The sequence below is a fragment of the Boleophthalmus pectinirostris genome, unplaced genomic scaffold, assembly GCF_026225935.1.
Source record: "Boleophthalmus pectinirostris isolate CB_2022bp ecotype Guang Dong unplaced genomic scaffold, ASM2622593v1 HiC_scaffold_17, whole genome shotgun sequence".
Lineage (NCBI taxonomy): Eukaryota > Metazoa > Chordata > Actinopteri > Gobiiformes > Gobiidae > Boleophthalmus > Boleophthalmus pectinirostris.
The window spans coordinates 17734923-17756699 of NW_026571115.1; the positions used below are offsets into that span (position 1 = coordinate 17734923).

Below are 21777 nucleotides of genomic sequence, written 5' to 3' on the forward strand. Positions count from 1 at the left end.
CCGGCACATGGGATCAGCTGTTCAAAGCATGGACTATAAATGTAAATAGTTGACTTTTCCATTTCGTTAAATTGTCAAATGCGATTTGTCTTTAACGTGCAAGCCCATTTATTTATTTACTTTCTATACGCCGAGGAGACCTTTATGAAAAGGAAGAAACCTAAATAAGAGTCAGTTAGTTTTGAACACTTTTAACGCCCTTTCGAGATGATTGTTCAGACTTCCCGGGCGCTGAGGCGAGCCGTGCCCGCCTGTGCACGCGTTGTACCCCGGCATTTATTCTCTGACATCCCTGGAACAGAAGACTTAAGTGAGGATGAACTGCAGAAAACAGCTTCTCTCTACGTGCATGTGAGCTAGTTTGTCTATATAACAATTTATTAAACGTCCTTCAGATGTTCTATTTTTATAACTTGTGAACAACTTGCGTCAATGCCTTTTTGTTCTCCTCTGCAGTGGCCTTACTGTATCAGAAGATGTTCTTACTGCAATTTCAATAAGTATATTTCCAGATCAAGCAATAATGAAAACATGACTAAGTGCCTCCAGAAAGAGACACAAACTTTGCTTCAACTTAGTCACGTTTCATGGTATGTCAAGTATGTACAACTTTTAATAATCAAAAGGGAAACTGTTGTATCAGACAGCTGTATGGATGCTGTTATTATGTAATATAATTGACGAGTATCCCCAGTTTCTCAGTATTTTTTTTTCTCCAATTATGTATGTAGTTTTTGGTCACTCATAATAGTAGTAGTAGTAGTAGTAGTAGCACTAGTAGTAGTAGTAGTAGTAGTAGTAGTAGTAGTAGTAGTAGTAGTAGTAGTAGTAGTAGTAGTAGTAGTAGTAGTAGTAGTAGTAGTAGTAGTAGTAGCACTAGTAGTAGTAGTAGTAGTAGTAGTAGTAGCACTAGTAGTAGTAGTAGTAGTAGCACTAGTAGTAGTAGTAGTAGTAGTAGTAGTAGCACTAGTAGTAGTAGTAGTAGCTACTAGTAGTAGTAGTAGTAGTAGTAGTAGCACTAGTAGTAGTAGTAGCACTAGTAGTAGTAGTAGTAGTAGTAGTAGTAGCACTAGTAGTAGTAGTAGTAGTAGTAGTAGCAGTAGTAGTAGTAGTAGTAGTAGTACTAGTAGTAGTAGTAGTAGTAGTAGTAGTAGTAGCACTAGTAGTAGTAGTAGTAGTAGTAGTAGTAGCACTAGTAGTAGTAGTAGTAGTAGTAGTAGTAGCACTAGTAGTAGTAGTAGTAGTAGTAGTAGTAGTAGCAGTAGTAGTAGTAGTAGTAGTAGTAGTAGTAGTAGTAGTAGTAGTAGTAGCACTAGTAGTAGTAGTAGTAGTAGTAGCACTAGTAGTAGTAGTAGTAGTAGCACTAGTAGTAGTAGTAGTAGTAGCACTAGTAGTAGCACTAGTAGTAGTAGCACTAGTAGTAGTAGTAGTAGTAGCACTAGTAGTAGCACTAGTAGTAGTAGTAGTAGTAGTAGTAGTAGTAGTAGTAGTAGTAGTAGTAGTAGTAGTAGTAGTAGTAGTAGCACTAGTAGTAGTAGTAGTAGTAGTAGTAGTAGTAGTAGTAGTAGTAGTAGTAGTAGTAGTAGTAGTGTAACCCCAATATATTGTACTCACCAGTCTCTTGAGGCTGTGGGTATGGTGCACTAAAGTGAGATTTAATGTTATGTATTTTCATGCTGTCTTTCTTGCCAACATACACCAACACGACAGGAAAGTGTACAGCTCATATTTATTTGGCAACTTGTTTACTCTCTCCTCTGTGTGCAGTGCGCGGTCACGTATTATTAAACCCTGGTGCATTGATCAAATGTGCTGTAATATTATAGGATCCATCACCATTATGCAGAACTCAGCATACTATAATAATATGAATTGTTAATAAAATAAATCCAAATTAATATAAATTAATTCTCCAAAATAATAATGACCAAAATGTATGTTAATAAATAAAATAATACAAGTCAAATAAATCAAAGGTTACAGTAGCAACATCTTCCCAGATATTCATACTTTGTCAAAGGTGGTTGAAATTTGCTTTAGGTTGGTTGAATCTGAGGTTGAAACACTACAAAAATCTCTGCACACCAGATAACTACAATTATAAAGAAATAAAAATGAATAAAAGTAGGGATGCACTGATACCGATATTATAAAATATTGCTCGATCCATGAAAATTTGCTCGATTGGGTATCTGCACCAAATTATCGATGCTGAAGTTTTATTTATGCAAAGTTGTTCTGTAGTTACTTTAGAGATAAATAACAGCAACATATTTTGTCATATGCTATTTTTGTTTTTAGGAAAATAAAGTATCTTTTTAGTCCCTGCCCTTTGTATCAGTGGCAGTTTGTTTCAGAACTGGAAAGGCTGGATTGGTGCATTCATAGATAAAAGACAGAGCTCTGATTGATGCAACAATTGTTTACTCAAGATTTTTGAAATTGAAAGGCTGTCTTATTAATGTTGATTCCGCTGAGTCTATTCATCATGTGGTTTAAGAGGAGTAGCCTCTTTACAACTGTATGTTAACAAAAATCTGTCTATTTGCAGCATCACATCTGTGTTTTTCGGAGGAGGAACACCAAGCCTAGCCCCTCCTTCCACAATCGCAGCAGTGCTCAAATGCATTTCACAACATGCTCATATTCCTCACAATGTTGAAGTAACTCTGGAGGTCAACCCCACCCCCCTTGGAAGGTCAAAGTTGGAGGATTTTTACCATGCTGGGGTGAACCGTTTCTCAATTGGTGTCCAGGTGAATTAACTGCAACTTTAAAACTGCATTATACAGCAGTGCACAAGTATAGGCATGAAACTGCTTTAATTTTTATAGTAGCTGGAGGGGGATGAGGAGGAGGAAATATTTAGTAGTTATTAAGGCTCAACAGAGCTTCAGTTAAGCTCTAAACTAATAATAAGCTATTACTAAAACTAACTATGAGATTTCAGTCACTTAATGGGGACTGGGATTGGATAGATTTTCTGTGTAATCATAAAATTCATATAATCTTGTCTATGGAGTCCATCTTAAAGGTGCATTGTGTAACTTTTCTGGTGAAGGTTCTGTCAAATTCTCCATGGAGATGTTATCACTTTGTCTGGAATGTTTTACAGTATGTTATTAACCTTTTCTGTCTTCATGGAGACCAAACCAGACCCAAGTAGAGGCTAGATCCACCAGCAAAGTTACACAAGGCACATTTAAAGTATTGTTTGAAATTTTAACATTTAACATATTTTTGGTTCTCTGCAGACTCTCAATGATGATGATTTGGCAGTTTTGGAAAGAGACCACAGTTCCCATGATGCACTGCGCACCATTGAAGAAGCATCACGTCTGACTCCTGGCAGAGTTTCTGTTGACCTCATGTTTGGGCGTCCTGGGCAGACTATCCAATCCTGGGACTCTGAGTTGAGGGAGGTGTTGCAGATTTGTGATGACCACCTGTCTCTGTATCAGCTCACTGTGGAAAGAGGCACACAGCTTTTTAAACAGGTACAGTGTGGAGAAGTGATTGTGCCTGGGGAGGAAGTTAGTGCAGAGATGTACCAAAGAGCCAGGACTATCCTCCACCAACACGGCTTTCAGCAGTATGAAGTATCAAACTTTGCAAGACATGTGAGTCAGTGGTTATGACATACTACATGTATGGTATTTAAGTTACACATTAATTTTACTGATATTCTGTGTTTTTGAAGAATGCTGTTAGCCATCACAATCTGAGTTATTGGGAAGGGAAACAGTACATTGGAGTTGGACCAGGTAATTTGTGTTATGTGTTTCAAAATGTCTGCACAATCCAGTTGCCATGGTAACAAATGTTTTCTACTTTTTGTAAGTGTTTGATGAAATCTTCATAATGTTTGTGAATGGTAGTATTGATTGAGACGCCTAAGGAAACCTGGTCATTAGTAAGTCAGTCAGATCTAGCTTATTTTATTTTATTAGAAATGTTGTATTTAATTTTAACCATAAGTGCATCTAAAGGTGCATTATGTAGCTTTCTGGAAAACACCAGCAAATCAGGATTTAAGCAATAAAAATGTCTGTAATTAAGTAAATGCAAGATGGATGTCTGTATACCTCAAACACATTTACTGTAAGTAGTATTTAATCAGTGCCATTGAACACAAAAAATGTATACCGGTAAATATATTAAATGACTTCCTCCACTGGAAGCCCGCTGACAAAGGACTGGCCGAGGACCTCTCGATAAAAAATTATAAAAAATGAATCGCTGATTATTAAACATGTCAGAATCGTGATCTCTCAGTTTTTCGATTAACTGCCCTGCCCTACCTTTAAGTCTTATTATTCTTTTCCGTATACTCTGAAACCTTTGGAGGACTAAAGGCTAAAGTTACTTTTTTAGGGGCACATGGCAGATTCGTCCCACTGGGAGAGGGGGGAGTTTGCAGAGAAGCCAGGACACAGACTTTGGAGCCTGAAGTTTGGATGTGTGAGGTCCAGAAGAGGGGACATGGCACCCGGAGAAGGATTCATCTCTGTCAACATGAACTGTAAGTACTGAACTGTGTCACTAAGATGTCCCTGTAAGTGATATCGTTGACAATGACATATGAGCCAGCATGTGAAGGGCCCTGTGTCCTCTTGCACTGGGACTGTTCTTGAGAAGTCCTATCTATAGACCGTGTACTCACTCTCTCCTCATTATCAAGTCTGTCTTTGTGACTATAGACCAATGTGTTTGCAGACTAGAGGAGGTGTTGGTGATGGGAATGAGAATGACCAAAGGCATAACGCACAAGGTAACTTCCATATGAATCATAAAACTACAGTACTATTTTAATCACTTTATACTGTATATATCATCTGTCAATGAAACGCTATTTCTGTCTCTCAGCACTGGCAGTGTTTCAGCCCACACGTGAACCTCCACCATATTTTTGATTCATCCCCCGATGTACAAGATTTACGTCAAAGTGGCAAACTAATACTTGATGAAAGGTAATTATTCTAATAAATGGCATTATTTTTAGACCTGCAAAGTGAATACCTAATGACCATTTCTTTCTTTCTAGAGGCCTTCGTTGCACATATGAGGGACTTGCCTTCCTGGACAGCATACTTCCGACTCTACTCTTGGAAATTGAACGGATTTATGCTCCAAAACAAAAAGACAGTAACAGTTTTTACAATCCGAGGTGACAACAACATGGATAAAGGTACATTTTCACCTGATGACTGATTAATACCTTATATATTATATAATATCTGACATACATACAAATTTACTCTTGTGAGCTTTAAGTCATGTTATAATGCTGTCACCTCATCAAAAACATACCAGGAGTTTTTTGTTTCATTCACACATAACCCTTTATTATTAATCTGTCTAGATCTCCAAAGCTCAGAATGCTGTGTTCCACCTTGTGATGTCATTTAGTGGTAGTTTTCAAGTGAACACCTCCTTTTACCTATTGTTTAATAGAAATTGCCTGCTCCAGAGCTATAATCATCCAAATGATTCTAGTGAAGGTATATGAAGTTTAAAAACATAGTGGAGGGCTTCCTGTGTCACCACATGACATCACAAGGTGGAACAAAGTGTTTTCTGTTTGAAAAGAACTCAGCCTAAATACGCAGCGTGAATGAAACAAAACACAAGAGAAAACCTTATAACACAGACTAAAAATAGCATAATATTTTCCTTTTAACCTCGGCTTGAGCCTTTATCACTTTTTGTTGGCAATATTTTTTATTAACAAAATGAATCATGCTCTTCAGAGGTATACTTTTCATGTTAACTCAGTTGGGCTTGACTAATTAATAACTGAATTAATTAGTTATGACAAAACCTGTGACAGAGAAGTTGAATCAGGACCATCAGGATTTACATCATAATTGGATTATTTTTATTCTCTCTATTTCAACCTTGTTTTGCAGTGATGACTACACAAACAAAAATGTCACCTTCTCAATGCACTCTTATTATTGGACAGGAAATGGCTTGTTGTTGAGTTGGTGGGAATATGTGTTAATTTGTCATGAGTAGGCGTGTGTAATGAGATTCAGTGGTCTATCTGTCCTTTTGTTAATATGCCTACTACAAAACCTCTCAGTGTCTTTTTTTCCTAATAATGGAAATGTATTCCAGTCATATTGCATTCATCACAATTACAAAAGCTTTGTTGTAGCTGTCGTATAAAAAGGCCTTGGGCAATAAGGACTGTTTGAGCTCTCTCCATGGTGCTGAATCCTCCGAATTTATGACTTTGTTCCTGTTGCCCACTCACTACTTTTCACTGTGCGAGACACCTCAGCTCTGCTATTTTTAAGTATCAAGGCTTCTCTCGCTCTACGCTTTCAATAATATCTTAAAAGTTATTGTAGTGGTTTAAAGGGAGTGAATCTTTTATATATTTTTTATCAAAATAATTCCTATAAATACGGTTTTAAAAGATAATTTTAAATACATTCATTTCATTTACTTAATTGATGGTCATCTGTAAAAACCACAGATCCCTCAAGAATCAAGAATCTCCTCAATAGAAATGATTAATGTGCAGAAAATAACAAAGGTCTTGTGACATATAAACAGCCTTTATTAAATAATTCTTACATACAAAAAATACAAAATGTTATAATGCATTGGTCCAGCCAAATGCTATAGGAGTATAACTCCTTACATTATATGACATTGCAGCATACTACTACAATTGGTTTTCCAAGAAGGCTCAAATTCATTGAATCTGACACCTCTCGGGTTTGGATGATTTTGTGCTTGATCCAAGCACTAGCTTCAGATCCGTGGTGAAACTGGGTCTGCGCGCCAATGGATCCACGGCCCCACATGGCGCACGTGCCTTGTGCGTCTTGCTGCTTCTGCCCCTTTGGCTCGCGCACAGAGACTGGTAGCTGAGGATGGGGATGATCTCGTGACGGGACGGGCTCGTTTCGTCAGGCAAACCGCCCAGTCGGGCCAGCGCACGGAACATGATTTCCAGTCCTGTACTGTTCTTGGCGGAGGTTTCGACGTACGTAACGTCTTCACCCAATGTTTTGACCACTTCAGAGCGGCCCATGACTCTCTGGGATGCGCCCAGGTCCGTCTTGTTCCCACAGACCACTATAGGGACCTTGGCCGGAGTCTTCATTTTGAGAAACTTTGTCTTTGCAGATTTGATCTCACTGAACAGCTCACACACTTCTCGGAAAGAGTCTCTGCTGTCCAAACTGAAGACGAGCAGAAAGATGTCACCTGGAAAAGCACAGTGATGTTAGTATTTGTAAAACACACATTGTTCTTGAATATTCATTAATCTATGAGACCCACCTGTGAGGATAGACAGTCTGCGCTTCGCGGGGAAGTCTCTCTCGCACGCCGCATCCAGCAGATCCACTCGGTACGTCTCTCCTCCGATGTGAAACAGCTTTCTGTGAAAGTCCTCTCTAGTGGGTTCATAGTGCTCTTTAAAGTCTTTACCCAAAAACCTGAGCAGGAGGTTGGTTTTGCCCACCTTTGGCGCACCGAGCACGACTATCCTCTGGCAGTTTTGCGGCTTTATCCGCCCGAGATCCATGTTATCTACTGACTTTTTCACTAGTTTTTCACTGGATACTTGTCTCTGGCCAGAGCTAGACCGGGCTGACCTCGTCATTTTCACATGTCCTCCCCGGCAGTCGTGGACCGTTTTTACGATGCTCATGCCCGCCTTGGACAAACTGAACGTGCTGGGATGCTGAATGAAGGACGCTCTGTGCGTCAACAGGTGCGAAACGCCTAGGGGCTGCTGTCCGAGGAGGCTGAACAGGTCGAGGATGCCATCAAAAGGAAGGTAGCCCTTCTCAGTTGAGTTCATCTCAGTTATCTGTTTGTCCGGACGCCCCGATGTTCAGAGCCTTACCGAGATGTCTGCCTCTCAATTTTGAGTCTCCGCATGATACAGTCACCATTTTTATAAGCACGCACCAGGCGCGCGCTCTGCGTCATCAAGTGTCATCAACAATTTCCTTCCTTTTATAGTAGGTTATTATGCCGGCCAATAGCCCCCCAGTTTAACTCGCGATTTCTCTGTGAAGAATATTTAGCACTAGAAAAGTCTAGGACATCGCATCCTCAGGCATTTGGCAAATTCACATAGTTTGTGCCTAACAATAACACCCTTATGCTCATACTTTTTTGGCTCTATTTAGAAATACTATATGCCTTATGCTTTTATTTATTTGATTATTTATTTATTCACTCTTTATTTACTATAATTTCTTATTTCCTTATGTTGAAGGGACAGTGAAATTAATCCACATGCTCCAAATGAGTACATATACCTATCACTGCACGGACCAAACAGTCACGATCTGCATTTGTTACAACTCATGCTCTGTGATTCACACTGTTGTCACTGGTCATCACAAAGCATTAAACAAATAGCCTGTGTGTGTATATGTAATAAGCTAAAATGAACACATTGATGTATATGACACAACATTTTGTTGGAATGGTTACAATTGATTGGCATCGTGCGACTGTAGAGACCTCAAAGCCTCCTTTTGATGAAGCAAGGACACTGTCTGAATGAAGAGGATGCTCTCAACTGTTCCTCTGGGAGACATGAAGAGTGCAGTGGGCTGCCTGTACTCACTCAGAACACTGATGCTTCTGTCATGGCCAATTTGAATAAGTGTAGCCGTAGCCCTGTTATGATGGAAATTCAGGGATTTTTTTTTCTATAGTTCTGCTATTAGTGAAGTATTGTTTGTAAAATGTGAAAATATGTAAATACAAAGATATGCAAAATATAGCAGTGCTGCATTAAATATTTCTAGCTTTTCTCTGTTGCTTTGTCTGTAATGTTCCACTTATGGTGTTAAACTCTGGCGTATCTCTTTACTTATTGCTCAAATATACCTTGAAAAATATACATTCTGATGGTAAGTGGGGGCCTCTCCACAGATCTTACTTAAATCTTGGTCTTGGGACACCACATGTTTCCATGAATATAGAGGACAGAGGTTTGGTACAGGTAGGTATAGTGCAGCATTAAGGCTGAGTTCATACTTGTCCTGCTTTGGTCCTGTTTTAAGCTCAATTTAGTCCTTCTGGTGTAAACTTTGGTGATTTGATCCTGTTCAAGCCCAGGTTTAGTCCCAGTTTAGTCCCAAATTTGATATGGCATATGCAAGAGAGCATGAACCAGAGACTGGGCAAACCCAGCTCAAATAAAGGTTAGATTATTATCACATAGAGGGACTAAAAGGATTTGTCATTTCTGTGTACAAGCAGCAGTGATAGCGTACGTCACCATGACGCACCGGTCCTACCCAGAAACAGCATCAGCCACTGGAGTAGAGCTTCAGCTGAGCAACATCTGAACGATTAACATCTCATTAACATGTTAGTCATGTGAGCTGGTATATTCTGTTGTTTCATGTGTGCTTTATAAATAAAATGAATATAAGATCAACTAAAACAGTGGGAGGATGAGATGTCAAGATTTAGTCACTGTTAAGATACAACAGAACTACAATTAATGAAACACATTTGTTGTCACCTATAAGGATATAAAGCCAATATAATTTTTATTATTATTATTTTTTTTTTTTTCAAACCGTGTTTGTGCTATTTAATCTCTGATGCATCATATCTTATATTTCCTAGAGAAAAAAAATATTTAAAGTAATATTATCTTTTTCTATTTCACCAAATCACCTAGCCCTTATTCATTCTGTTTTATGCAACAAAGAAAATGTAATTTAATACCTTCTAGTATTAAATGTGATACTGATGATGCACAACCATATCCACTAGAGGGCAGCAGTTAAATATCATTATATTTTATACTGAGACATTTAACCCCTTGCATCCGACATGTACAGAAACTATCCCATTGTTCAGTGACTGCCTCATCTTTCAGGCTATGATTAGTTACTTTACATTTGACTCCATCCATTAACATCACCATCCTCCCCTACCAGAAGCAGCAATGCAAGTTCCCACAGGGATACACTGTCTGAAAATGACTCCCTCATAGTCATGTTTCCAGTCCTTGTGACGTCAGGCTTCACTATAGGCTGGTTTTATTTATCACCCTCTCCTCCCTGTGCCCGAGACCCGTGTCCCCCCTGCATGTGCTGACCTCATCAGGCCTTTGTTGTAGACAAAGCATGCTCCAGCCGCTGTTTGCAGGGGAAATAGCTTTACAGGCTAGGAGGGAAGAGAGTGGAAACTACAAAGTAAACTACAAAGTTTTTTTTTTAATTATTTCTAGATAACTTTTATTAAATGTTCTGCTTCTTAAACCCTGCCATAGCAATAGAAGTAGGCATAATGATTATTTTGTTAAAAGTGCACTATGTACCTTTTCTAATGGAGGGACCATTACCTGCTTGTATCCATGGAGATTATTGTATTGTCTGGAATGTTCCAGTTTGGAATTTAATCAATGTCTGAATAGAGACAAGCAGTGACACCATCAGGCCAAGTTCAAATCTCTGGAGAGGCGACCCCACCCAAAGTATGAATACATAATTTTCCTGGTATTTTGGAGCAATAAAAACACCTGTAACTGAATAAATGCAAGATAGAGTTCGATGTGTAAGTAAGTTTGATGACATATTGTGAAACATTCCAGGTAAAGCAATAACATCTCCATGAAAACAAGCAGCTGATGGACCCTCCACCAGTATAGCTACTTAGTGCACCTTTAATTTAATAATAAACATTTAATAAGCAATTATCTAGTTTTGTGAAGTATTTGCACAATATGCACTGGTCCACTATAGCTCTCTCCTTTAACGGCAAATAAACAACCAAGAAGTGGAAAGTGAAAACATTGATGTGCGTTAAACCAATGTTGTCACTTTTGCATCTGTGTTCATCGGTGACTAAACCTTTTACACTTTGTCCTATTGTCGTGTCTAAGTGACGTGTCTTTGTTGGCTGAAGGTGGAGCTGGTATTTCCTGTATATCCTGCTCCGTCAACCTCAAGACACTATTATTCCTCCGAGAAAATCCAACTACACCATGCAACAATACTGTAAATTTAGACAAAGCCTCCAGACTAAGCTGTAAAATGTATATGATGTTCCTCAGACAGCTTCCCATTAGTGGCAATAAATAAATAAACAGTTGTGGAATGATGAAGCAGCTAAAAGGGAAATTGACTTCTTCTTTGAATCCCCAATGGTATAACATTACTCTAAACAGAAGAAGAGGGTCTGATGAAGCATTTTTGTGGTTTCTGTACGGAAGTAGACCTAGATCAAACTGCACATTAGGTTACTATCTCATCTGATTCTTGGTGTTGATACAGAAGTCAAAGGGTAACATTGTAGGTCAGAAATACAATTACTTATATAAATGTGTTAATAATTACAGGTTTATGTAAGTTTGTGTTCAATAACAAGGTCAGTTTAGTAATACAGAGACCTAAATATGTGACCTTTTCTGGCACACAATGAAAGTTGTCATATTTAAAAAATAAATAAACTGAGATTTTATAGGTCTATATGTACTGTCTATTCTGGCAGTTATCACTTATTAGCATACGTATATGTGCCTATAAATAGACGAATTTGGCGTTATTAGGATAATAGTTTTACAGTGGACCTGTCTTTGTAGGGGCTGATAATCAGATCTGTTCCATAATGCAATTTCATGGCTATGATAGCCTGAAGTAAAACAAATGAAGAGAATTCACCTCACAGAAAGCCTAGTTATTGGCTTAGAAATGCTATTTTGTTGGCCTACATTTGTGACCCAGCCCCTCACCTGCTCCGAGCGCAGCAGCACTGAACGGGTTAAGTCTGACTCCGCATGCACCGAGCTCCCTCCCTCCCTCCCTCCGCCCGCTCTGCCTCGTCCCTTCCCATCCATTTTCACTGTGTTTTTAGAAGGAGGTGGGGGTGTAAAGTGTGCCATCTGCAAGCCCCACTTTCTCCTTACATTTAAAAACATAATCAACTTGTTTCCAGTCGGATACTTTTGTGGATTTCGAGCGTGCATCTCTGTTTTTTCTTGTTGTTTTGCTTTCACAGTAGTTTGGGCATTGAGAACGCTCCGGGACATGTCGACGGGGAAGGCGTATCTTTTTCTTCTCCTTTAACCCAAAACCTCCCCAAGTTGGGACCCCTCTGAGTAGCTATGTCCTGAAGGTAAGAGGGAAAGTGAACTGCAAAAGCTAGACTCGATTTTATTCATTAGATTTTAACTTTTAGAGGATGTTAGCTGAGTCACGCTACTCCAAACCTTGTCGTGTTTGACGCAACGTGCATTCTGATGGAGTTCGCTCTTCGTCCTAGTTTGGGACAGGGGCTTTAGGGGAGTTTCACTCGATTTTTCCACGGTCCCTAACAGCTGTGGACTAACAAATAGGCCCTAGCTGGCTACAGAACACAGTTTTTTCCTTGATATTACAGACAATTATTCCGTCTCATATTTCTGGATTAGGAAAGGAAGTATTTTTCTGGGAAGTGGTTGCAAGGTCAGAAGGTGTGAAAATCAGAAGGTGTGAAAATCAGAAGGTAGAAGATAGAACAGGGGTGTGTTTTTGTTATTGTTTGACGTGGTTAAAAAAAAAAAAAAAAAAACTTCAAACACTATTATTCCTATCTAACCCATATTATGTAAAATTAAAATCTTACTTCAGTTCAATTGTACAATTTGTCTCTGGCTGTGACCACCTTACCTGTGTAGGGGCAAGCACTAACAACAACCTCAGAATTAATCAAAAGTATCCAAAAGCAAATGCTACATCAAGCACAAGCAGTAATTGGTTTTCAACATGCCTGTGTTTAACTGCAGTTTCCTCTGTAATAATGGGTCGAACATTAGGTTCATATAGTAAATTAATATATTCTGACCATTAGGTAGTATTACATTCTGAGTTTGTTTCTTATGTATAGCAAGTGCTGTTGGGAATGTATTGTTTCAAACTGTGAGCCCATCATCAAGCCAGTTGGTGATGTCCACCCAATGTTGTCACATATAGTTTACAACATTAACCTATTTCTTTTAAAAATAATGTCCTAACATTGTTACAAATTGTCAGTAAAGTGTGTGTGCCACTCCTCCAACAATTCGTGGGTGTTGCAGCAAATTAAGTACACAGTACACTGAAGAATTGTTTTTTCCAGATAATCCTACAACATCTCATTTGTTAGGCATAAAAGTACATTAAACCCATGTTGATATGTGTTAACATACATCCTTAAGGCAGTTATATAACAGTTCAATTGCCTCTATTTGCAGACGATAGTGAAAAGTACAAGTTGTGTTGATCAGTAATAATTATATGTCTGCAAACATAAAAATGACACTTTCAGTTAGGACAGCGAAAGGGAAGCCTCTCTCATCTCTGAGTTTGTTTTTTTATTCATGTTTTTTAAAATAACTTATGTAACATCTTTTGGCTTTGGTTTATATCATATCATGATTGTTTCAAGCCTCTGAAAAAGATGGAATAAAAATGTTGAATAGGTTTTGATGCTTAATACTTGATGAGGACCTTTGCTTCCAAAGAGCATACTCCCTTATAAACTGTTGTATTATTATACCTTATAAGGTATACCTTACCTAAGGTAGGTAAAATACCTTAGGTATTATACCTTATAGTCTATTTACCAGTCATAATTCTATTCATTCCATAACAGTTAAGTAACAATTTATATAATTATTTCAATAGTGACTCTAACCTGTGCCTTCTTTTTCCACAGAAATCTTGCGTGTAAGGCTGTACCACTCTGAACAGAGACTTCACATCTGGAGTGTGGATTGTGTTTTTAAATTTAGTTTACTGTAAGAGACAGACATGCAGACCTCATCGCTTCGCCGTCAGATGAAAAATGTGGTCAACAACTACACTGAGGCCGAGATCAAGGTCAGGGAAGCCACCTCCAATGACCCCTGGGGACCTCCCACCTCTCTTATGGCAGAGATAGCAGATTTGACTTTCAATGCAGTGGCTATTGCTGAAGTTATGGGTATGCTGTGGAAAAGGCTCAATGACCATGGTAAGAACTGGCGTCATGTTTATAAAGCACTAACCCTGATGGACTATCTCGTGAAGACTGGCTCAGAGCAAGTAGCGAAGGAGTGTAGGGAGAAAATTTACTCTATTCAGACTCTGAGGGACTTCCAGTATTTAGACAGAGACGGACGTGACCAGGGCATCAATGTGAGGGAAAAGGCCAAGCAGCTCGTGGCTCTGCTGAGGGACGAGGAGAAGCTGAAGAAAGAGAGGAGCCAGGCACTGAAGACCAAGACGCGCATGGCCGGAGTAAGCAGCGCACTGGGGTCCATGCCCCCTCCCTACCCGGGGCGCCGCACCAGTTACCCCGCCGGAGCCTATGGAGACGAACCGGGCAGGTGCAGGAGAACATCATCCCCTCTTCAGTGTAAGTACTTTAAGTGTAGGGCCTGACAATATGACAATTTTTTTTTTAATTTTCCAAATTAAATCAAACAGGCTTTTTTTCCTTGTTTTTCTCAAAATATATATATTTGTCTAGTGCATTGTGTAACTTTTTGATTGAGGGTCCGTCTTCTGCGTGTTTCTATGGATATGTCATTGCTCTGCCTGGAATGTTGTACAGTATGACTTTAAACAGCTCTACCTTACATTTATTCAATTATAGGTGGCTTTATAGCTAAAAAAAAAAAAAAACTGACCGTGAGTGGAGTTGCCTCTCCACAAATCTGACCTGTAACTTGGTCTGGTTCAGTCTCCATGAAGATAGAAAGGCCTTTAATGCCATAACATTCCAGACAAAGCAATAACATCTCCATGGAGAAAAGCATTTGACAGACCCTCCACCAGAAAAGTTGCACAGTGCACCTTTAATTTTAATTTCTTAAACACGAACAAACAAACAGCTGAATTATTTCTATTTAACATTTTAAAAAATAGTCACATTCCTTCCCCCAAAGTCTGATCTCCAAACCACATGTTTTATTGACAGAGGATTGGCTGTAGACCTCACGATCAGAAAGATCCAAGCCTATCAGTGACACTTACAAATGGTGGAATCTCAATCTTGATTAAATTTGATTAACTGCACAGCGGTAATAAGTGTCACCTTTTGATGAATGTCTCCTATTATCTTATGTTCAAAAAAGTCATGTGATGTGTCATCCATCTGGAATCCAACAGTTGCAAGTTCACTAGATGAATTGATAAATGGCAGATAACTGATACATGGCAGCTGTAACACATAAATATACATTATAAATGTTTTTATATATATATATAAAACCTATATAAAGCTTTTTTCAAGCTCTCTTAATGTTTGTATTGCTTTTTATTTGTTTTTGCTTTTATTTGCTTTTTTGTTTTTTTTCTTGAACTGTCCATTTGAACATTCCTTTCATATTCATGTCATTTTACAAAAGAGATGAGGCCTTGTTTGCATTTTCTCAAACAAATGTGAAAGTATCTGCAACAAAACCGACCTGTTCATAGTTCTCATTTCAGACAATAATGAACTTATTTAAACTTGATCTTGTGTCCTTTCCTCTTTTTCAAAGGTTGTGTGTGTGTGAGGAAGTGTTTAACAGATGTGTGGTCGCTGTGGTCCCTCGGTGTTTATTCACTGGCACTAGTCAGAACCCCAGTTGTGGCTTTATTAAAATACCACAACTATGACTATGTTTGATCATAGGGACAAATTTCACAGTTTGCATAATGTTATCTGATCTTTTTATCATCTGTTTTCATCTCAGAACCTTCTTTTTATCGTTTACCAAATAGAACTCATTTTCCATTTTTTAAATCAGTTCCAGCAAAAACATGTGTGCACACATGAGGCACTATTAGCTGATGGTGATTTTAATACCAGATATCTGTTAAATTGCTACAGACATATAACTGGGACGTGTATTTTGTGTTTTACTTATTATTACATATATCTGGATAAAAATAAACAATGACAGGTGTTACATTTTTAGAACAGAGAGGTGGATAAATAAAATGCTGATGTATGGTGTGGGTGGGGGGTCAGTTGGTTGGCACCAGCTAATTGCCAACATGCATTTCAGCACAAATACCATATTTAGAGGCAGCACAGTGGAAGTGATTGATTTCCTGAAGCAAGATTTGCCAGTGTGCACCCTGCTGCCCTCTCTTAGCCCTGTGACCCATTGCCTGGCCCTTGCTGGTTCACTGGGACCCCTTACTGCCCAAGTCTGCATCCTGGAACCCACCCAGTTTCAGAGTAATAAGGTAGCCCCATCCATTCCTCTCCCCTCCACTGGCCTGACTCGCACACAGGCAGGCCATTGTTCTCGGAGCAGGCTGAGTTAGGCAGGCGATGGTTCTCAATGCCAGCAAATGTCCCAAACAACAGGCTGTGGAATAGAATTAGCATGCACAGGCAGTAGACCCTCTGTACGAGTACTAAAATCATCCTAATGTTTATTTTTGTTTGTCTTTCTCTTTTGCCACTGAAACTCTGGCATGCCATTTTCCCCTGTGCTGTCATGCTGTGTCATCTCCCATAACACTGAAATCCTTTTCTTCCTCTGTTTAGCCTCCTCTTCCTCCTCTCGCCTTGCCCCAGACATCGAGCAGGCTCGACCTCAGACCAGTGGAGAAGAGGAGCTGCAGCTGCAGCTGGCCCTGGCCATGAGCCGAGAGGAGAGTGAAAAGGTATCTCATGCACTCTGTGAGACCCTGTCCATCCCACAGTACACATTTCACTCGGTAATGCTGTAGTAAAACATAAAATGGCTCCCATGCTTCCACACCATCTGTTCAGGCCATTAAACACCACTACGCGCTGTAAGCTACCATTTACCAGAAAGCTTTAGAAAGTGATATCATTGACGGTCTCTGATGTGGCCAATAATGGCAATTTGACCAATCAGCGTGAGTGATCGTGAGCTGCGCAGAAGCTGCTGGGAGAGTGAAAGGCTGACAGGATGCATGCATTGATTCAGTGCTGAGTTCCAGCTCTCATCTTCTCATTTTTATGAGAAGGACAGTGGTCCTGTGTGTCTTGCATGGGGGAGTGTGCTGCATAACTGCCCTGATCATGTGTCACTATGATTTTAATGATCAAATTGATCATTACTTTTATTTGATAATTCGACCTCATTCCACCTCCATAATATCTTTCTAAGCTTTTTTCAGTGAAGTGTACTTTCATCTTTGATTAGACTTCCTCTTAATCATTCCTACTTGACCCTAGCCACCTCCTTCAACTGTGGATATTGATGAACAGACCCAACTACAAATCGCAATGAGTCTCAGCAAGGAGGATTCAAAGAAGGTAGTTACGTTCTTAGTGGGTACCTTTCCCTTAAGAATAAGTGCATGTACTACTTAACGCTGCCTGGATTTTATCTGTGGACTTCATCGCCTTAAAACGCAATCTAGTATCAGAAGGTCGAGACTAATCCAATGAGCCTGCAACTTTCTATTCCACTAACCCAAGCGGTCTCCTGCTTCAAAATCAGTATTATGAGTTTTAAAATTGCATCTCAGGTACTGGATTGTTGTTGGAGACCATAAACATGCTGTCCTGTGCTACATTCAATCTCTCATTTATTTATATGTGTTTTCTTTTTAGCCAGCTCCTCGTGCACCAACCAACAACGTGGACTTGGATGAAGACGCCCAGCTTCAGTTAGCCTTGAATTTGAGCAAAGAGGAGCACCAGCAGGTATTCTTTGTAAATTGTTTCGTTTTTTGGTGTAGTAACATTAAATAGTGACTTAAAAAGGTGCTGTTAGGCGTGTTCTATCAAAAATCACAACTGGAATCGATCGATTAAAAGTAAAAAGAATTTATTCCCTGTCCAATACAATTCTAATATAGAGCTCTGGGTCAGACCACTATCCCTGATGGCCTATTCTACACAGGACTTAGTTTCAGGCAGTCTGAACACCTGCATCTGTCCCTTAACCCAGTATATATACATTCACAGAAATATGCATAATGATATGTTGATCAGGTTCACGCCTTGGATCCTCCCTGAAGCCTCTCCGTTTATGGGAATGTCCGGATCTATTTAGGTTTGGTGCCAGCCAGGATGTCACCTTGTCAGCTGCTCTGTACAGAATTTCCTTCAAAAGACACAACCTACACAGCAGTTTCTTTAAACACATATATCAGATTTCAATAGTTAAGCATTAATTGCATGACTTCATTAACAACATTTAAACAAATATATGATTTCAGCATTTAATAATTGCATGTGGTATACTCACAACACTTTATTATTTGTTACAGCCTTCAGTGCTATTATTATTGAAGATCTTTTTTTTTTGTGTGTGCTAATTGACAGGAGCAACTAAGTCGTCAAGGAGATGAGTCAATGCTGATTAGGGCTCTTGAAGAAAGCAAACGTGAGATGGAGGCTAAAGGCGGGGTATGAATTACTGGGGTATGAAATATCTTAAATGGGGTTTTTAAGAGTTAGTAGTACACATCGCACTGGAAATGAAATTGACTGATTTTTACGTATTACTTGGCATATTTAACACGTTGTACTTTTTTTTGTGTGTTCTGATTTAGACAGCTTTTATGGACTTGGTAGATATTTTTGCAGTGCCTGCAGATGCACCTTCACGGGACCCTCAGAGTGGCCTACACCAGGCGTCTGCGCGAGGTGGAGGCAGGGACCCATGGGACTCACTGGGTCAGTCTCAAATCTCAAATATGTCTGATGTTTAAATATGTTTTGTTTATCTTGCATGTCTGTAAATTATTTCTAAGGGTTTTCATGGCTGACTGTGTGGGTTAAGCAGGTGGATTGATTTTCAGTCAATGCAGGTCATGTGATCATCTGTCAGATTTTTCCTACCCTAAAGCAGCTCAGTTAGACTTAATGATAATGTACATATACGAAAAAAAATATTTAACATGTTCATATTCTAGAATACCAATTCTTCCATTCAATTTTTTACTTTACTTCTTTCAAGATGCAAGTATCATGTCACTTATTTTAAAAGATTCAGTGTCACCAGGGTTGGACTGGGAACAAAATTTGGCCTTGGCATTTTTCCTCTGGACTGGCCCACCGTTCAGTTCTGTAGTTCCCCATTACGTACACTATGCACAGCGCGTATGCACCATTGCGGGCTGGGGAGGGGCAAAGGCTTAGAAATGTGCATTCTAAATTGCTTTTCTTTACTAACAAACAAAAATCACATCAACCAATAAAACGCTGAGTTTTAATAAATTATGTTTACACACCAAACGAAAAAAGAACTAAATAAAATGTAAAAGACATTTCTTAAACCTGAAGTGCCCGCCTTAGAGACCAATGACTTAAAACAGTGAGCTTAACTACCTCACATGCCTCATCTGACCACATGTCTAATGTACCAAATGCTGTGGCAAACACGCCTTGTGAACAGAGTGTGTAGAAACCGTGAGAGGCTCTCTAGAGGAGGGGTGTATAAAACGCACCATTGGAAATATTACTATCGGTCCACTATTAGCCAGTTGACCATAGACTCACTATATTAAATAGACAGCACACCGGATGCACGCGCAAACTGAGTGAAGGAAGAGCCGTGGCTCCATCCATCTGCCGTTGTTTGTTGAACATGTGCAGAAACATTGACATCTTAAAGAAAAAATAATACATATAAATTACATATTTTGGCTATTTTAGCACAAATTATGTGATTATTATCAGAGTTTTAATAATACTTGACAAAATTTAGATACTGTTTCACTTGGCCACAGCGCTTTATGGGGAGGTATTCATTGGGACTAGCTAGTGACAGAGGTTATTTTCTGTAGGTGTGTTTGGGCCATGAGTGAGGCAGATGTGTTCGAGACATAATTTTGTACTGTTTCAGTATTACAATACAAAAAAAAAAAAAAGCCAAAATCTGAGTGAACTTGTGCGCGCAAACCCTTCATGCAGTAGGCAGTGCAGTATATTATGAAAAATTTTATCAGGAGGATTGGGTGGGCCTAGATGTCACTTAAATGTCTCCAAATGGAACCGTTTTTTTATTATTGTAATTATTTTTTTCCAAGATGAAGGAACCAACCTGTCGAGACCTGATTCTCCGTGGATGGCACCTCCAAGCAGTCCCCCTCCGCCCTGGGAGCCATATCAGGCCTCCGCGGACCCATGGGACACCCCACTGAACAATGTCCCTGCCTCCAACAGCAGGACGTGGGCCTCTTCTGGCAGTGCAGGTGCATGTCATTGTCCAAAACATTAAAATGTATCATCTTCACCGTATTCACTGAATACAAAATACATTCTGATTTTTTTTTTCTGATTTCAGGAGTAGATCCATTTGCTGCACCATCAGATCGGATTAAAGGAGCTGGAAGGGTACCCTCTCCTCGTACTGGTAGCCCATCAGGTTTGTCCATTATTTATTTATCTTTAAAGGTGCACTATGTGACTTCTGGCTGGGGTCCATCACCCGTTTGTCTTCACTGATATGTTATTGCTTTGCCTGGAATGCTCCACAGTATAGCATTAAACGTATGCATCTTTTAATAGATTCAGTTACATTTATTATGTTGGAGAATTGTGGGTGGCCTCGCCTCCTCAGCGATCTGAATATGGGGCTTGTGGTGACACCTGCTTGTCCACATGTAGATAGATTAGTATTAGTGAATGCTATTCCAAGGAACTTTCAAGACTGAGAATTAACATTTCCATGGAAACTAGCAAGTGGCAGACCCTTCAACAGAAAAGTCACAATTTTCCCTTGTTATTTGAAATTAACATAATTTTGATTTAGATGGTGATTTATTTGATGAAGCCATGGATGGCGGCAAAATAAGCATTAACGGGCGAGGTGATACAGCTAGTCCGGAGCTTTTTGACCTGACTAATCTAAGGGAAAACTTGCCTCCTGCTTCCAACTCTCGCACATGTCGAACACCTGAGTCATTCCTCGATCCAGCTGCAGCCTCACTTGTAAATCTGGACAGTTTAATCCCAGTAAATGAGCCGAAGAATAAAAACCCATTTTTGTCAGGTAAATAATCTCAGAAATTTTAAATGAAGCTATCAACTTAAAAATTGCATTGATGTATTTTTGTTTTTTATTTCTCCAAAGGTCTGAGCGCGCCTTCTGCCAATAATCCATTCCAAACTGAGCAGCCTAAACTAACACTGAATCAAATGGGCTCTGGTTTGATTTCTGCTGCTCCCAATAATGCCTCTCTTCCATATAGTGCCTCGCTGCCTCTGCCTTTGAGCCACCAGCCCGCCAGCCTCCCCTCCTCTTTCACCCACCCCACCCAGCCCGGGATGGACCTGCTGGGGACCATGCCTGAGCCACTGCTGCCCCTGTCAGGCAATATGCAAGCAGCACAAGCCTCACAAACCAATCAAAACCCTTTCTTATGAGGAACAACTAAAGTAAATAAAACTTGGAATTTCTATAGGCAATGATTTCCCATGACTGGCACAAATAAATCTGATGCATCTTGTACTATTCTTAGTCATTATATAATGCCATGTGATAATATAACCCTAGATTGATGCAGATTTGAAACAGGACTGTTCATATTAACTAGAAAAGTAAAAAAAGCCATTGTGACAGCTTTGAGTCCAATAAATTGGCTTCAAGAACTTTTCTGCTGAGTTGAGCAGTTGGCAATATTGAAAAGCACAGTTAATGAAATTTCATCGACAAGTTTGATAAAGACTTTTTCATTTGTCAAAATGTCTCCCTGGATTGCAGCATATGTTTTTAAATCTCTTTGATTTCAATTTATTGGTGCTTTTTCATGTTTCTTCTACAAACACTGCACATGGGGCTGAATGGAAAACTCAAAACTTGCACATGTGACAGCATAAGGTGCCTGGAATAAATTAATGATGTAGTTT

General features: G+C 39.4%; 3 protein-coding genes across 9 annotated transcripts; 2 read left to right on the forward strand and 1 right to left on the reverse strand.

Annotated features, from left to right (window-relative positions):
• The first annotated feature begins 12 nt into the window (after positions 1-12).
• rsad1 (radical S-adenosyl methionine domain containing 1) lies at positions 13-8795 on the forward strand. 3 transcript variants are annotated; one of them, XR_008632071.1, is made up of 10 exons: positions 13-351; positions 457-599; positions 2552-2756; positions 3255-3620; positions 3701-3764; positions 4375-4522; positions 4717-4771; positions 4867-4970; positions 5045-7069; positions 7144-8795. XR_008632071.1 is itself a non-coding variant. In XM_055152865.1 (9 exons), the coding sequence occupies exons 1-9, from the start codon at positions 208-210 to the stop codon at positions 5169-5171; spliced, it is 1356 nt and encodes a 451-aa protein (XP_055008840.1). In that variant the 5' UTR covers positions 13-207; the 3' UTR covers positions 5172-8795. The 3 variants fall into 3 exon arrangements, 2 of the variants coding, with proteins under 2 accessions (XP_055008840.1, XP_055008841.1); XM_055152865.1 differs by having other exon boundaries at positions 5045-8795; XM_055152866.1 differs by having other exon boundaries at positions 457-590; positions 5045-8795.
• Positions 5047-21660, forward strand: epn3a (epsin 3a). Of its 5 annotated transcripts, none has more exons than XM_055152863.1 (11): positions 5047-5188; positions 13678-14358; positions 16489-16607; positions 17149-17229; positions 17530-17622; positions 18247-18330; positions 18477-18600; positions 19956-20120; positions 20213-20293; positions 20681-20920; positions 21002-21660. In XM_055152863.1, exons 2-11 carry the CDS (start codon positions 13773-13775, stop codon positions 21292-21294), a joined length of 1866 nt encoding a protein of 621 aa, XP_055008838.1. In that variant the 5' UTR covers positions 5047-5188; positions 13678-13772; the 3' UTR covers positions 21295-21660. The 5 variants fall into 5 exon arrangements, with proteins under 5 accessions (XP_055008838.1, XP_020787867.2, XP_020787882.2 ...); XM_020932208.2 differs by lacking the exon at positions 5047-5188 and adding an exon at positions 11629-12117; XM_020932223.2 differs by lacking the exons at positions 5047-5188; positions 18247-18330 and adding an exon at positions 11629-12117.
• On the reverse strand, positions 6707-7825 carry rasd2a (RASD family member 2a). Its single transcript, XM_020932225.2, has 2 exons — positions 7300-7825; positions 6707-7224 (listed from the first exon to the last, which is right to left on the reverse strand). The coding sequence occupies exons 1-2, from the start codon at positions 7823-7825 to the stop codon at positions 6707-6709; spliced, it is 1044 nt and encodes a 347-aa protein (XP_020787884.2).
• Positions 21661-21777: the final 117 nt, after the last annotated feature.

Excerpts from the sequence above, each read along its gene's own strand:
- rasd2a (XM_020932225.2), bottom strand. The coding sequence starts at position 7,825 with ATGAACTCAACTGAGAAGGGCTACCTTCCTTTTGATGGCATCCTCGAC. Across the intron at positions 7,225-7,299 it reads CAGACTGTCTATCCTCACAG|GTGACATCTTTCTGCTCGTC; the intron begins GTGGGTCTCATA and ends GTGCTTTTCCAG.
- rsad1 (XM_055152865.1), top strand. The coding sequence starts at position 208 with ATGATTGTTCAGACTTCCCGGGCGCTGAGGCGAGCCGTGCCCGCCTGT. Across the intron at positions 2,757-3,254 it reads GTTTCTCAATTGGTGTCCAG|ACTCTCAATGATGATGATTT; the intron begins GTGAATTAACTG and ends GGTTCTCTGCAG. Across the intron at positions 3,621-3,700 it reads TATCAAACTTTGCAAGACAT|AATGCTGTTAGCCATCACAA; the intron begins GTGAGTCAGTGG and ends GTGTTTTTGAAG.
- epn3a (XM_055152863.1), top strand. The coding sequence starts at position 13,773 with ATGCAGACCTCATCGCTTCGCCGTCAGATGAAAAATGTGGTCAACAAC. Across the intron at positions 17,623-18,246 it reads GCAAAGAGGAGCACCAGCAG|GAGCAACTAAGTCGTCAAGG; the intron begins GTATTCTTTGTA and ends GCTAATTGACAG. Across the intron at positions 20,121-20,212 it reads GGCCTCTTCTGGCAGTGCAG|GAGTAGATCCATTTGCTGCA; the intron begins GTGCATGTCATT and ends TTCTGATTTCAG.